At 35.3% G+C, this 14,229-nt stretch overlaps 1 protein-coding gene across 1 annotated transcript; it reads left to right on the plus strand.

Moving 5' to 3' along the window:
* The first annotated feature begins 9,881 nt into the window (after positions 1–9,881).
* Positions 9,882–11,504, plus strand: LOC104225426 (protein FAR1-RELATED SEQUENCE 5-like). Its single transcript, XM_070169916.1, has 5 exons — positions 9,882–10,273; positions 10,323–10,327; positions 10,434–10,873; positions 11,175–11,231; positions 11,274–11,504. The coding sequence occupies exons 1-5, from the start codon at positions 9,882–9,884 to the stop codon at positions 11,502–11,504; spliced, it is 1,125 nt and encodes a 374-aa protein (XP_070026017.1).
* The last annotated feature ends 2,725 nt before the right edge of the window (positions 11,505–14,229 follow it).

Below are 14,229 nucleotides of genomic sequence, written 5' to 3' on the forward strand. Positions count from 1 at the left end.
GGTATTATGTCACAAAGAATATCATCCTTATATCTACCAACATTAAATGAAATCATGCACTGTTTGTTTACCTTTAGTTCACCACTATCATTTAACCATTGGAGTCTATATGGAGTAGGGTGTTTCATGCATGCAAGTCCCAATTTTTCCACAAAGTATGAACTCACCACATTAGCACAACTACCACTATCAATGATCATAGAGCAAGTTTTTCCCTTTATCCCACACCTAGTATGGAATATATTCTCCCTTTGTTCTTCACTATTGCTTGCCAAATTGATAGTCATAATCCTTCTAACTACCCCAATCATGCCCTCATTAGGTAGTTCTACATCATCTTCATCACTCACATCTCCCTCTTCTTCTCCCTCACCTTTTTCACTCTCATATCCTCCATCTTCTCTAAGAATGATGTTTCTTCTACTTGGACATTCATGCATCATATGTCCCCTTCCTTTACATTTATGACATTGAATAGAACTAGAAGGTGTAAAAGGTTTAGGGTTAAAGGTTTTACCTCCCTCTTTGTTCTCAAATTTACCTTTACCCTTGTCTTCTTGAGGTCTAGAAGAACTCTTCATTTCATTATATGGCCATGGCTTCTTGGAGATGGTGCTTGTCCGACCTTTCCACGAGCTAGTCTGCTTTCTTTTATTTTGATTTTCTATCTTTACAGACAAATCAACTAACTCATCTATTGTTACATATTGCTGTAATTCTACTACATCAGCTATTTCCTTATTTAAACCATTTAAAAACCTAGCCATTGTAGCCTCTTCTTCCTCTGTACAATTAGCTTGGATCATAGCCATATCCATAGCCTTAAAGTACTCATCCACAGACATGGACCCTTGCTTCAATGTTTGAAGACGTTGTTGTAGCTCTCTTTGAAAGTGTGATGGCACGAATCTCTTCCTCATCACCCTCTTCATCTCAGCCCAAGTAGCAACTGGTGCTTGTCCTTCTTGCAATCTGTCCCTAGCAAGCTTTTTCCACCAAATAGCAGCATAGTCAGAAAACTCAACAACAGCAAGTTTAACTTTCTTACCCTCAGAGTAGTTATGACAATCAAAGATGGCTTCAACCTTTCTCTCCCAATCAAGGTACAAGTCTGGGTCCCTTGCTCCCTTGAATGATGGCATCTTCATCTTTATACTACTTATATTATCATCTTCTACTCTACCTCTTTGTCCCCTCCTATCTCTTCCCACCCTATCAAAATCAATATCATTAAAATCATCTATAGGGTTTTCTTGATTTACAATGGGAGCATGGGGTACATTTCTCCTAGCTTGGGGTCTAACATTATTTTCCCTCCTAAGTTCAGCTATTGTATCATTTTGATCAGCAATGGTATCCCTCATCTCTTGGAGTTGCAAATTCAACCTTTCAAATTGTTGATGCATAGCTTGCAAGGTAAAATCATTTCTTGCTTTGATTTCAGCTTCTTGGAGAACCCTTCGTTCATCATCACTACCTGTACGCGACATCTTTAAAAAAAAGTGTAAACTGTATCACAAAACTTAGCTCTTTTTTTTTTCTCGGAATAACCTTTGAACAAAATACTTTGTAGATTTATAATTAAACCCAACTCGTATGAAATTCTTAGTAGTAAAATTCAGATTTTTGGGGAACTAATGAAAGAAAAACCAAATCCTAGAACTATTAGGCTCGGTTGAAACATGACGCGAACAAAAAGGAAAGGATTATATGTTTAGATTAGAAAGAGTAAGAAAATCTAGGATCCCCTCTTCTTGTTTCCTTTGTTAATTTTTGGTAACAAATTAGATACAAAAGAAATATCCCGGAGAGCACGCAATTCTATTTTTTGTTCTAAAAACTGATTTTCGTTTTTTTTAATTTTTTTCTTTTCTTTTCTTTGCTCTTAGTATTCAAGAAATTCCAAGACTTACCAAGAACGAAATCTTGATAAAAACCGCTCTGATACCACTTGATAACAACTAGGTCGGGAATCCAAATTAGAGTAAGAATTTGAGAAGTAAATGCGGAAGCAATAACAACAAGGAATTGAACAACTAGAATTAAAGAGACGAAAATAAAGGATATGGGACGAATTCAAGGAAAGAATTCCAAGAACTTCCAAGAACGTAAGTTCTATAGCCTTGACAAGATCAAAGTAACAACATCTTGATTTATGGAAGAAATCAAACGCCTTTACTTAAAAAGCAAATCAAAACAATAGATTCGGATCTTGACCACTTTACGAGTAACTTGAGACAACAATTAATAACTAGTATTAATCGCCTTCTAAGAATACCACAAAGGAATCAAAGATATCATAAAAGAGAAGTAATCTTACTACCTTGAACTAAGAACTAGTAAAGGTTGAAAGATAAATCTCAAAGCACAAGTAACAAAGGTTCAAAAGAACTCTCAAAGTATGATATACTTAATCAATAAATGTTGTGTCTTATGAATGAGAAGAACTCCTTATTTATAGGAGTTAAAAGCACTTAAAATAATGTAGGGGGTTGCTAAAAAGTCATCTAAATTAGGTAGGGGGCTGCTAGGGGTCACAATAGCCATCAAACTTAGGTAGGTGGCTCCTAAGGGGTAACAAAAGCCATCAAAATTAAGTGGGGGGCGGCCAAATCCTTTTGGGGCAGATTTGGGCCTTAAAACTATTAGTTTGGGCCATTGGTTTGGACTCCAATTGGGCTCCTTTTGAAACACCCCCTTTTGGACCTCTTTTAAGGTCATTTTGAGCCTTATTGGTGGACTTCAAGGGCTGATTTGGTAACCCAATCTTCCTCCTCTTGGACTTCAATTTGGACTACCAAATAATTGTAAAACTTGGACAATTCATCTCCTTTGGGCTTGAGCTCTTCCTCTACAATTAAAAGCTTCTTTATTTGCCATTGAAGTCTAGCAACCTTAGCTTGCAACTCTTTAGCTTGAGATCTTGTAAATGGCCTTGGAGCTTCCAAAACTCTATCATCTCTATCATTGTCCTTAACTATATCCTTGTTCTTGATGCTATCATTCCCCCCTTCTTGAAAAGAATTCGTCCTCGAATTCGATCCTACATCAAACAAAGATAAGTCAGCAACATTAAATGTGGCACTTACTTGGAACTCACCAGGAAGGTCCAACTTGTAAGCATTGTCTCCAATCCTTTCAAGGACTTGAAATGGGCCATCTCCTCTAGGATGCAACTTTGACTTCCTTTTGGAAGGAAATCTCTCCTTTCTAAAGTGAACCCAAACTAAATCTCCAGGTTTAAAAATAACTTGCTTTCGTCCCTTATTCTTTCTCAAGGCAGTTTGCTCATTTTTCTTCTCAATTGCAAGCCTTGTTTGTTCATGAATTTTTTTCATCATCTCAGCCTTTGTCCTACCATCAAGATTAGCAATATCATTAGTTTGTAATGGTAATAAATCAAGGGGAGTGAAGGGATTAAAACCATAAACAACCTCAAAAGGAGACATACCTGTAGAAGAATGGATTGTTCTATTGTAAGCAAATTCAATCATAGGTAAGTGATCTTCCCATGAAGTTAATTTACCTTTCAAAACAGCCCTCAACATGTTTCCTAAGGTTCTATTAACTACTTCAGTTTGTCCATCAGTGAATTACTCCCAAAAATTCAAAATAAAATAATTTTCCTTTGTGCGGAATTTTGAGAATTTTCGTGGCATTTTTGGATAATTATTTGTATTTGTCTGTGCATGTTTATTTATTAGATTAATAAAAAATATAAAATATGTCGCATTTGTATTTAGGATTTAATTCTACAATTAGAAGCAATTAAGTTTGTTTTACAAGAACAAAAATCATAAAAATAATGTACGTCGTAGTTTTAGCATTTAATGTCCAAATTGAGTGATTTTATCGTTAATTGCTATGTAATTGTATTTTAATTGTTAAGAGTTAATTAGTACTTTTATAAATTGATTTAGTTCTATAGGTTAATTTAGAATTTTTAGAATTTTAGTTTTATTTTAAGAAAAAAGAAAAAGAAAATGAAGCAATGGAAATAAAAGAGGAAGAAAATCGAATTGGGTCTTTTCTTCAATTTTAAAACCACAGGCCCAAAGAACCAAACCCCCACCGGGTCGACCCGACCCGGTTTGCCCCACAACCCAAACAAACACCCACCTTTTTCTTCCATTTTCCATTTCCATTTTTTTACCCCTAAACCCTAAAACACTCGCCCCCCTCTTCTTCTTCTTCTCCAAACAACCCCTCAAGCTCCCATGGATGCCCTTCTCCTCTCCATCTACCCCGAACGACCCCTCCAGCTCCAGCTCCAAACGACCACCCCCCCATGGCAGCCCTCATCGTCGTTCACCTCCAAACCAACGACGCAACCAACGACCCTCCAGTCACGAGCCCCAGCCAGCCCATCATGGTTGTTGCTGCTTCACCCATCGTCATGGCTGCTGCTGCTTCACCCATCGCCATGGCTGCTGCTGCTTCACCCATCGTCGTCCAGCTGATGACCAGTAGCTCACCCTCAAATGTCTTCAACACCCTCACGACCAACAACCCAACCACCATTCCCGTCGACCAACAGCCCAGCTCCACCACGACAACTCCAGCACCCCACCCCTTCCGCTTCATCTTCTTAGTCGTCTCCCAGTCCGTCTCCAAATTCCAGCCCTACTGCCAACAACCACCGTCGACTCCATCGACTCTTCGACCACAGGCGAACGACTAGCGAACAAAACAACCCTACTACCATCGACTCACCTTCTCCATAACCACCCTCCAGTCCAAAACGAGTCCAGCCATCCGAGGTCGTACTCAGTAGTACGTCGAGGTTCCGTTCGAGTCCGTGTCTGTTAGTCAAGCGTAGAAACAGTGTTGCGAACGAAGTTGTGTTTCATCAGAAGTTCAACATTGTTCGACGTCGTATCGTTAGCATAAAGGTCAGCCATAGTTCGTTCACGGATTTTTGTTGCTTGTTCTTTGGTTTCGTTTTAATATGTGGTTTCATTTTTGATAACATTTTCGCATGATATTCCTACTGCATATTCGTTGAAATTGTGTGTGTGTGCGTTTTGGATGACTTTCCTACTGTTTTGGGTTCGATTGATGCTCAAGTTTAGTGATTGAAATCTACTCGCTTGTTCCGTTAAGTTTGTTCTAATATGAATCTAACTCTGTTGTTAATTCATGAACGTTGTCGATTAGGGGTTTGTTTGGCGAGTTTGTTTAATCAGAGTTTGATTATTAATTGAAAATTGATTAGATGAATTGGTTATAGCTACTAAAGTTTGGTTAATTGATTAGGAGGATTGGATATAGTTGATGGGGTAGAACGGTAATTTCAGTAGTTTCAGGGGTAATATGGGAATTGAAAACTTGCAAAATTTATTAATTTGAGTGCTTCGTCCACTAAGCATTAGTAATATTAAAGTAATACATTTGTTTAATATAATGGGGGACAAAACATGTAGTAGTGGGGAACAAGTGAATTAAAAAGAGCACAAGACATGTGGTAGTGGGCAATAATGCATTGTTTAATATAGTGGGGGACAAGACATGTGGTAGTGGGAACTAATACATTTGTTTAATATAATGGGGAACAAGACATGCAAGAGTGGGGAACAAAACATAATGGTATGAAAATACTAAAAAGGGATTGAATAAAATATGTTGCCCATACCTGTTTTGGGTTATAAATAGGGTCATTTCAAGACAGAAAAGGGGGGTTGGTTTTTGGAGGAAGAAAATCGTTTCTCTTCCAATTTTTCTTAGAGTCTAGGCTGGATTTTTAACATTTAAAAGTTCAGTAATTTGAGAGTAAAAAACAGGCTAATTATTTCTGGGTTTTCACTGAGGTTTTAAGTGGTTGTTGAGTTTGTTATTTCTAGTTTGTGTTGGTTGGTGTGGGTGCTGTTTCATTGAGTGTGCTGGAACCCTGTTGGTTTTCAAATCTGTCACTGGGTGTTCTGTTTACTGGTTGTTGCTGGCCATTACTGTTGCTGACCGCTCCTTCATCTTCTTGTATTTCCGTTATCCAGGTACATGTTCTACAGCTCTCAAATTTAAAGGAAAGGAAGTAAAGAGTTGTTGGAATGGATTTCTGAAAATAACTGTTTCTTTGTGTTTAATTTGATGTATAAGCAGTAGTTCATTTGATATTTCATAGTATGTATTGGAATGATTTTGAAATGCATAAACTGGACTGATTGAATCTATTTCTACAAATATGGAATATCAATTGTAATTAATCTTAGTTTGTGATTACTAGTTATGAAATATAGTGTAGTTATTTTTTCTTTTCCAGTAGTCGTGTAATAGTTTCAAATAGGTTATGCCACAAAACGGGTTCAAATAGTTCATGGAAATCAGCATGTTGGTTTAATAGGGTTAGTTCTGAAATTGCGAGTTCACTTGAGTAAGTAACATCACTTTAAATGGCAATGTGAATAACGTTAGTAACTAATATTCTCAAATGTTAGTGATTGATGTTAGCCTGATGTCAGTTTTTAAGCATTGATGCATGTCTTCGACAAGTCGTAAAAATTGTTTAAAAAAATGGTTTTGTAGTACACATAGTTAATTCCAATAGTTTAATTCATCTAATAATGTTAGTTTAAATTAATCAAAGAATAGTTAGTTTGTTTTGATATTACTGGGTGTCAATCTCGTGTTCTATTCATAATCTCAACTTTGGTGTTATTAACTAATACAATAAGGAACGATACAATCTCCCTTGAGCAAGCTCTGTTGCAATTTTCCGTCTGCATTTGTCTTGATCTAATGATTAATAAGAGGCATGAGCTTATAAGCATGTAACTAATTAGGACCTCTTCTCTTTTATTTTAGAGACGAACTTAATAAAAAAATGTAGTCACTTTTAGGATTATCCTTTTAAAATAAATGAGACGAGCCTCGACAAACAAAAATACACAAGCTGCAGGGCCCTCTATATGTGTTAGTAAAATTACTTAAACTTCGGGATGAGCCGTTTAGCAAAATTTCACGGCCTCACCCAAAAATAATGATACGCAGGCGCGCCTTTAATAATTTACTTTCTTAAACTCGGGTGCACATTTATGTGACCCAAATCCAAATCTCAACGGAGTCGAAATGTGTTGCTAATCACGGGTACATTGATTGTGACGTGGTTCGAGATGCATGTCCATGACGTTGCAAATTCCTTTTAAAAATAATGAATGAGATGAGTCTCGACAAACAAGAATACACAAACTGCGGGGCCCTCAACGGACAGTTATTTCAAATGCTTAGATTTCGAGACAGGCCGCGTAGCGAACTTTATGGCTTTTTCTCAAAATAACAACGCGTTAGTATCTTTAGGCGCGTATTTAATAATGTTATCTTCCTAAACTCGGGTGCACATTTATGTGACCCAAATCCAAATCCCAACGAAGTTGGAACGTATCAAAAATTGCAAGTACATTTAGGTGGCGCAATTCGAGATGCATTCTCACGACGTTGCAATTCTTTGAATAAATAATAACAAAAGCGGTAAACAGTTGAATTTGCACGTAGGTTCATAATTGTATAAAATCAGATAATCAAACCGAATATGACAGTTGAGCGACCGTGCTAGAACCACGGAACTCGGGAATGCCTAACACTTTTTCCCGGGTTAACAGAATTCCTTACTCGGATTTCTGGTTCGCGGACTGTAATACAGAGTCAATATTTTCCTCGATTCGGGATTCAACCGGTGACTTGGGACACCATAAATCTCCCAAGTGGCAACTCTGAATCTTTAAATAAAATCCCGTTTCGATTGTCCTTTAATTGGAAAAACTCCCTTTTACGTCCCTTAGCGGGGGGCGTGGCTGAAAAAGGAGGTGTGACAGGCGTTTTCAGCCAAGCAAAATACTGTATACATTGTATTAAAACTAAAAATAGATATGAACAAAAACTCGGCCCTCAAATCTTCTATGGCGACTCTGTTTCAGATCTCCAAAAGCTCAATCCATAGCCATGGCCAGATCTGTTCGCCTACTCCCTCTTTGCTTCAAATCTATTCTCTTCGCTTCAGAAAGTCCACCATCCCCACCAAAAATGGTTGCTACGGCCATTGCATTGATGGAAAATGGAGATAGATTTGAGGGAAAAGAGAGAGAATTTAGAATCTTGCTAATAGAGAGAAAGAAGAGAGAGGGAGAGAAAGAGCATAATTGGTATATTTCACGCCTCAATGGTAGGGTATAAAATAAATACCTATTTTATTATAAAATGAAAAAAGTAGCTATAAGTAATAATATTTTGATATTGTTTTGATTTATAATAAATAGGGTGTAATAGTTTGCTATAGAAAATAACATTTCCTTTAACTAATTTCCTCAACCAAGGTCCCAAACATAGTCTAATATAGTCTTGGGAAATTTTCGTTCTTCTACCATATAGGAAACTATATTACCAAATATGTTCATAATTTGCATATTACCCGCCATGCTAATAGTATTTCTACAAAATATAGACAATTCATTAAATAAGGAATCATTGTAGTTGTAGGCTTCCTTATTTAGGCGCGCTAAAATTGGGGAATTATCTATTCTTCCAGATCTTTTACAACGCAAATCACGCACTTTAATAATTATCGTCGGTTTCGTTTCAAATTTAACTACTCTGTTTTTGCAAAACACTCTGTTTCAACCTTTTTTCTGATTTCACAAATCAAAAACGACTAAATTTTCTATAATTCTTCTGCAACAAACGCAATTATATCCAAAATCCCAATTATGCTACAACTGAATGGGAATTGGGATAGCTATGAGAGATTTAGAGAATTTTAGGTCGATGGCATTGTAGTTGATGAGGATGCGAGTTATAGTCTATTGATTTCTATAATAGCACAACAATTAATAATCGATACATCCGAAAAAATTATAGAAATCAAATACATTGTCAACGAGCATTGTCCTCCAATGAAAATTAGGAACGATATGGGTGTTCGTGTATGCATGGAGATGAAAAAGGAAAACAAAAATTTAGCATCATATCCGCTATGTATAATTGTTCGTAATTTCAATATGGAATTGAGTATCACCAATAAGAACACTGCTGCAGGTTTGGCTTGTTAATTTTTCTATCAAATTCTGGTTGTATGTCAATATCTTACACTTTATCTACATTTTAACTACAAATAAACCACATGTCATAGTAAATATATATATATATATTAGTATGGATTCTCATAATATCTACAAAATTTCTACATTTATTCTACAATAAAACTGCATATCATTTGAAAAATTAATATGAAAAACATAATGTCAATGTTTCTACAAATTATCTACAAATTTCTACAAACTGTTCATAACAGTATTTATCTTTATTTTCGTTCAGGTTCATCTGGAACACCAAAGTTACTTGATATGCCAACATCTCTCGTTATAGAGGAATATGAAAGTATAATAATAACAGATAGTACACCAAGTTTTATTGGAGTAGGACAAGTATACCAAGACGAGCAAACAATTGCAACTGCAATGAAGCACTATTCTGTCATGCACAAGTTCCAATTCAGAGTTAAAAGATCTAGTGCTAGAAGTTATGAACATATGAATGGTCAAAGATCATTATTTTTTTAATTTTGTAATTTATTTGTAATTTTTACCTCTTCAGTCTTTTCTTACGTTAATGTTTATCTGTATTGTAGATGAATTGTAGTTATGTTGTATATAGATTGTATAATGTGATCGTTTAAGCTAAAACATTCATTTTTCTTTTTAAATCTACATTTTAAAGCAGTGTTTAAATTGTATTTATTTTGTAGCTACTGGCTGATATGTGTTGGTGAAAACTGTACATGACACTTCAAGGCGACTAGCATAAATGATTCTGCAATGTTCAAGGTCAGAAATTTCAACAGCCAGCACCCATGCTCTTTAATGGACAATACATTCATACAACACAAACCTACTGCCATGGTAGTTGGTAGCATGGTTATTCCAAAATATTCTGATCCTAAGACAATTTACACTTCAAAAGACATACAATTTAACATGTTGTCTGAACACGACGTGAATCTAACCTACATGCAAGCTTGGAGAGCAAAGGAAAAGGCTTTACAGTTTTTGAGAGGTCATCCTGCTGACTCCTACAACAAATTGCCTAGTTATTTGTATATTTTGGAGAAGACTTATCCGGGGTCTGTAGTTAAATTGAAGAAGACAGACGATGACGGCTTCTTGTATGTATTTGTTGCGATTTGTATGTCAATCAATGGTTGGGAATATTGTAGGTCAGTTGTAGTAGTTGATGAGACCTTCTTAAAGTCAGCATACAAGGGAATAATGCTAACAGTTAGATGCAGCAGGTATTGAAGTTTTATTGTAGAAATATTGTAGCTTGTATGTTTTTTGTAGTACTTGTAAATATTTTGTAGATATATTGTAGAAAAAGTGTAGTTTGTATGTATATGTCTTCTTCTGCATTTTTCCTGTAGCCAATTAATTAATTTTTGCCACATAATGTAGGTACCGTATTACCATTGGCATATGTTGTTGTTGTTGATTCAGAAAATGACGCATCATGGAAGTGGTTTTTTGAGCAATTCAAACATGCATATGGTGAAAGACCAAATATATGTGTTGTTTCGGATCATGATGAGAGTATCTTGAAGGCAACATCTATTGTTTATCCCGGCATGCCACATTATTCTTGCATGTGGCATATTTGGACAAATATAAGGGCAAAGTTCAAGAAGGGACATCTAAAGTTAAGTGAATTGTACTTTGCCACGGCACGGTCATACACGCTTGATGAATTTAATGAAAGGATGTCAAAGATTGAAGAGATTTACCCCCGTGTTAAAGCATACTTATATGATATTGGCTATCATAGATGGTCTCGAGTACATGCTACGGTGAACAGAACTTGGACTATGACATCAAACATTGCAGAGTCGTTGAATGCTGTAACAAAATATGCAAGAGAGCTGCCGATAGTAGAACTATTAGAGTATATGAGGACCCTTCTTGAACATTGGACGAAGGAAAAGTTATTGAAAGCAAAGGGTACATTCACATACCTTGGGTTCAAATTCAACAAAGAGTTGGATGACACAGAACATTGTCGCACAAGCTTAGAGTAAGATCTGATCATTTATTGCATCAAATTAATTTATACAGGACAATGTAGATAATTTGTAGATATTTTGTAGATATTTTGAGTTAAACCGTATATGAATTGTTTTTTTGTTTGTAATGTAATCGTAGGTGAGGGCTTCAACAGACTACATCCATACAGTACTAGATGGTGTGAGTCGCTATATTGTTTGTCTTGAAAACAAGAGATGTAGTTGTGGGTAATTTCAGCTTGATGAACTTCCTTGTCCACATGCTTTGGCTGCTTTAAGACACATGGATGAGTCTTTTGAACAATATTGTTCTCCTTATTACACAAGGGAGAACCTTTTTCGTACTTATGAAGTACCAGTAAATCTCCTGCCTGATGAAAGCAAATGGAATGTGCCACAACATATATCTGAAGAAGTAGTAAATCCACCTACAGGGGTGAAAAGGCAGCCAGGAAGACCTCAAAAATAAAGATACAAAACATATGATAAAATAAATTCAAAGAAGTACAAGGTTTCATGTGGCAATTGCGGAGGAGAAGGACATAACAAAAGATCTTGCAAGAATGCACCCAAAAAGAAATAAAAATTTATGTAGTTAAAAGAATATTTCATAATTTTTTTGGTGAGTTCAGGATAACAGATTTTGATGTGTAATTGTTGAGGTTTTTTAAGATCATAATGTAGTTAGTTAGGATTTTTCTTTATTGAGATAATACTTTCATAGATTGATTTGTTTATGAATGTTATATATATATATATATATATATATATATATATATATATATATATATATATATATATAAAATCTAATACTTTTTTACTATCTATGGCATCATATAAATTGTTGTTAATGTGTTTTTGCAATTTATCTACAATACAACTACAAAAAAATTACATTAACTGAAATTGACAGAGTAACTACATTATAAATCAGTAGGAAAGGAGTTATATAGTAAAATATTGTAGATCAAGTACTGTTTACATTCAACAAATAAATATAAAAGCAACAAAAAATATTGTTAAATTTTTCTACAAATTCAACTACAAAAAAACTACAATAGCTGGAGTTGCCATAATAGCTAGATTATATTTCAGCTAGAAAGAAGTTATATGCTAAAAATAATGTAGATCAAGTACTTTTTACATTCAACAAATTGAATGTAAAAGCAACAAAATGTTTAGTTACTGATTTTTACACTTTATCTACAAAAAAATAACAAAATAACTACATATTTTTTGCGTTGATAGAATAACTGTATAAAAATTCAGTTGGAAAGGATTTATATGCTAAAATAATGATGATTGTAACAAATAAAGGATTTACTATACTGTGGATAAGAAAAAAAATAAAGGCTACTATAATTGTAACACAAGTCTGCTACAATTAAAACACAACAATATTGTTCAAAAACTTGTCTACCATCTTTCTTCTAAACTAGCATCAACTAAATAATTGTACTACATGTTCAATACAAAATATTACAACTACTTCTTCTTCCTCTGGACTCGTGTTTTCTTATTCAAAGCTGGTGCACCTTTTCTCCTAGCCAATTTGCATGTCACCTCACTTTCACTAATTGCCCCATGCTCCTGCTTCTTTCTAGCACAGTCCCAAAGTAGCGCTCCATAGCGTCTACGATGTTGGTCAATATCAGAAAGGTCTTCTGCCGGAATTGATAACTCTCCAATACTAACATACTCTACAAAGGCAACAACAAATACACCACAATCGCTGCAAAGATAAAAAAAATGTCAAAATTTACCAAACTATTAGAAAAAAGGGTTAAATGTATAGAAAGAAAGAAGATTTTTGTTACAATGATCCTTCTTTTTCTGTGGTTGTCACACCTCTTTTTTTCGCCCCCGCGAGGGTATAAGGAGTTTTTTTCAATTAAAGGACAATCGAAACGGGATTTGTTTATTTATTTCAGAGTCGCCACTTGGGAGATTTTAGGGTGTCCCAAGTCACCAATTTTAATCCCGAATCGAGGAAAAGAATGACTCCATATTACAGTCTGCGCACTAGAAATCCGGATAAGGAATTCTGTTAATCCGGGAGAAGGTGTTAGGCATTCCCGAGTTCCATGGTTCTAGCACGGTCGCTCAACTGTCATATTCGGCTTGATTATCTGATTTTTATACAAGTATGAACTTATGTGCAAATTTTAACTTTTTACCGCTTTCATAATTATTATTATTATTTTTTACAAGGAATTGCAACGTTGTGAAAATGTATCTCGAACCGCGTTACAATCAATGTACCCGTGGTCGTCGACACACTTTGACTCCGTTGAGATTTGGATTTGGGTCACATCAATGTGCACCCGAGTTTAAGAAAATTAAATTATTAAAGGCGCGCCTAAAGCGACTAGCGTATCATCTACTTTGGGTAGGGCCGTGGAATTTTGCTAAACGGTCCATCCCGAAGTCTAAGCAATTTTAAAGCAAATATTTACTGGGGGCCCCGCAATTTTGTATTTTTTATTCGGCGAGGCTCATCTCATTCTTATTTTTTAAAGGAATTTGCAACGTCGTGGACATGCATCTCGGACCACGTCACAATCAATGTACCCGTGATTAGAGCCACATTTCGACTCCGTTGAGATTTGGATTTGGGTCACATAAATGTGCACCCGAGTTTAAGAAGGTAAGATTTATTAAAATGCGCGCCTAAAGCGATTAGCGTATTATTATTTTGGGTAAGGCTGTGGAGTTCGCTAAGCGGCCTATCCCGAGTTCTAAGTAATTAACACGTACATTTTGTGAGGGCCCCGCAATCTGTGCGTTTTATTTGGCGAGGCTCGTCTCATTTTTATTTAAAAGGATAAACCTACAGTGACTACATTTTTTTTTCTATTAAGTTCGTCTCTAAAATAAAAGAAAATCTCTTAATTAATTACATGCTGAAAAACTTAACTTATTAGTTATTAGTTTACGGCTAATGCGAATGGAAAATTGCGATCGAGTTTGTACAAAGAAAAACTGCTTTCATTCTATATTCTATTATTCAATAATACTAGAACATGAGATTGACACACCATAATATCAAAACAAATTAACTAGTATTTGATTAATTTAAACTAACATTATTAGATGAAGTTATACATATGCAACCTCATTACTCATTAATCAGTCAACTACATTTTTATACAAAGAAAGGAAAATTATATTCAAACACAAATCTAAACAGGAGG

The sequence above is a fragment of the Nicotiana sylvestris genome, chromosome 3 (assembly GCF_000393655.2).
Source record: "Nicotiana sylvestris chromosome 3, ASM39365v2, whole genome shotgun sequence".
Taxonomy (NCBI): Eukaryota; Viridiplantae; Streptophyta; class Magnoliopsida; order Solanales; family Solanaceae; genus Nicotiana; species Nicotiana sylvestris.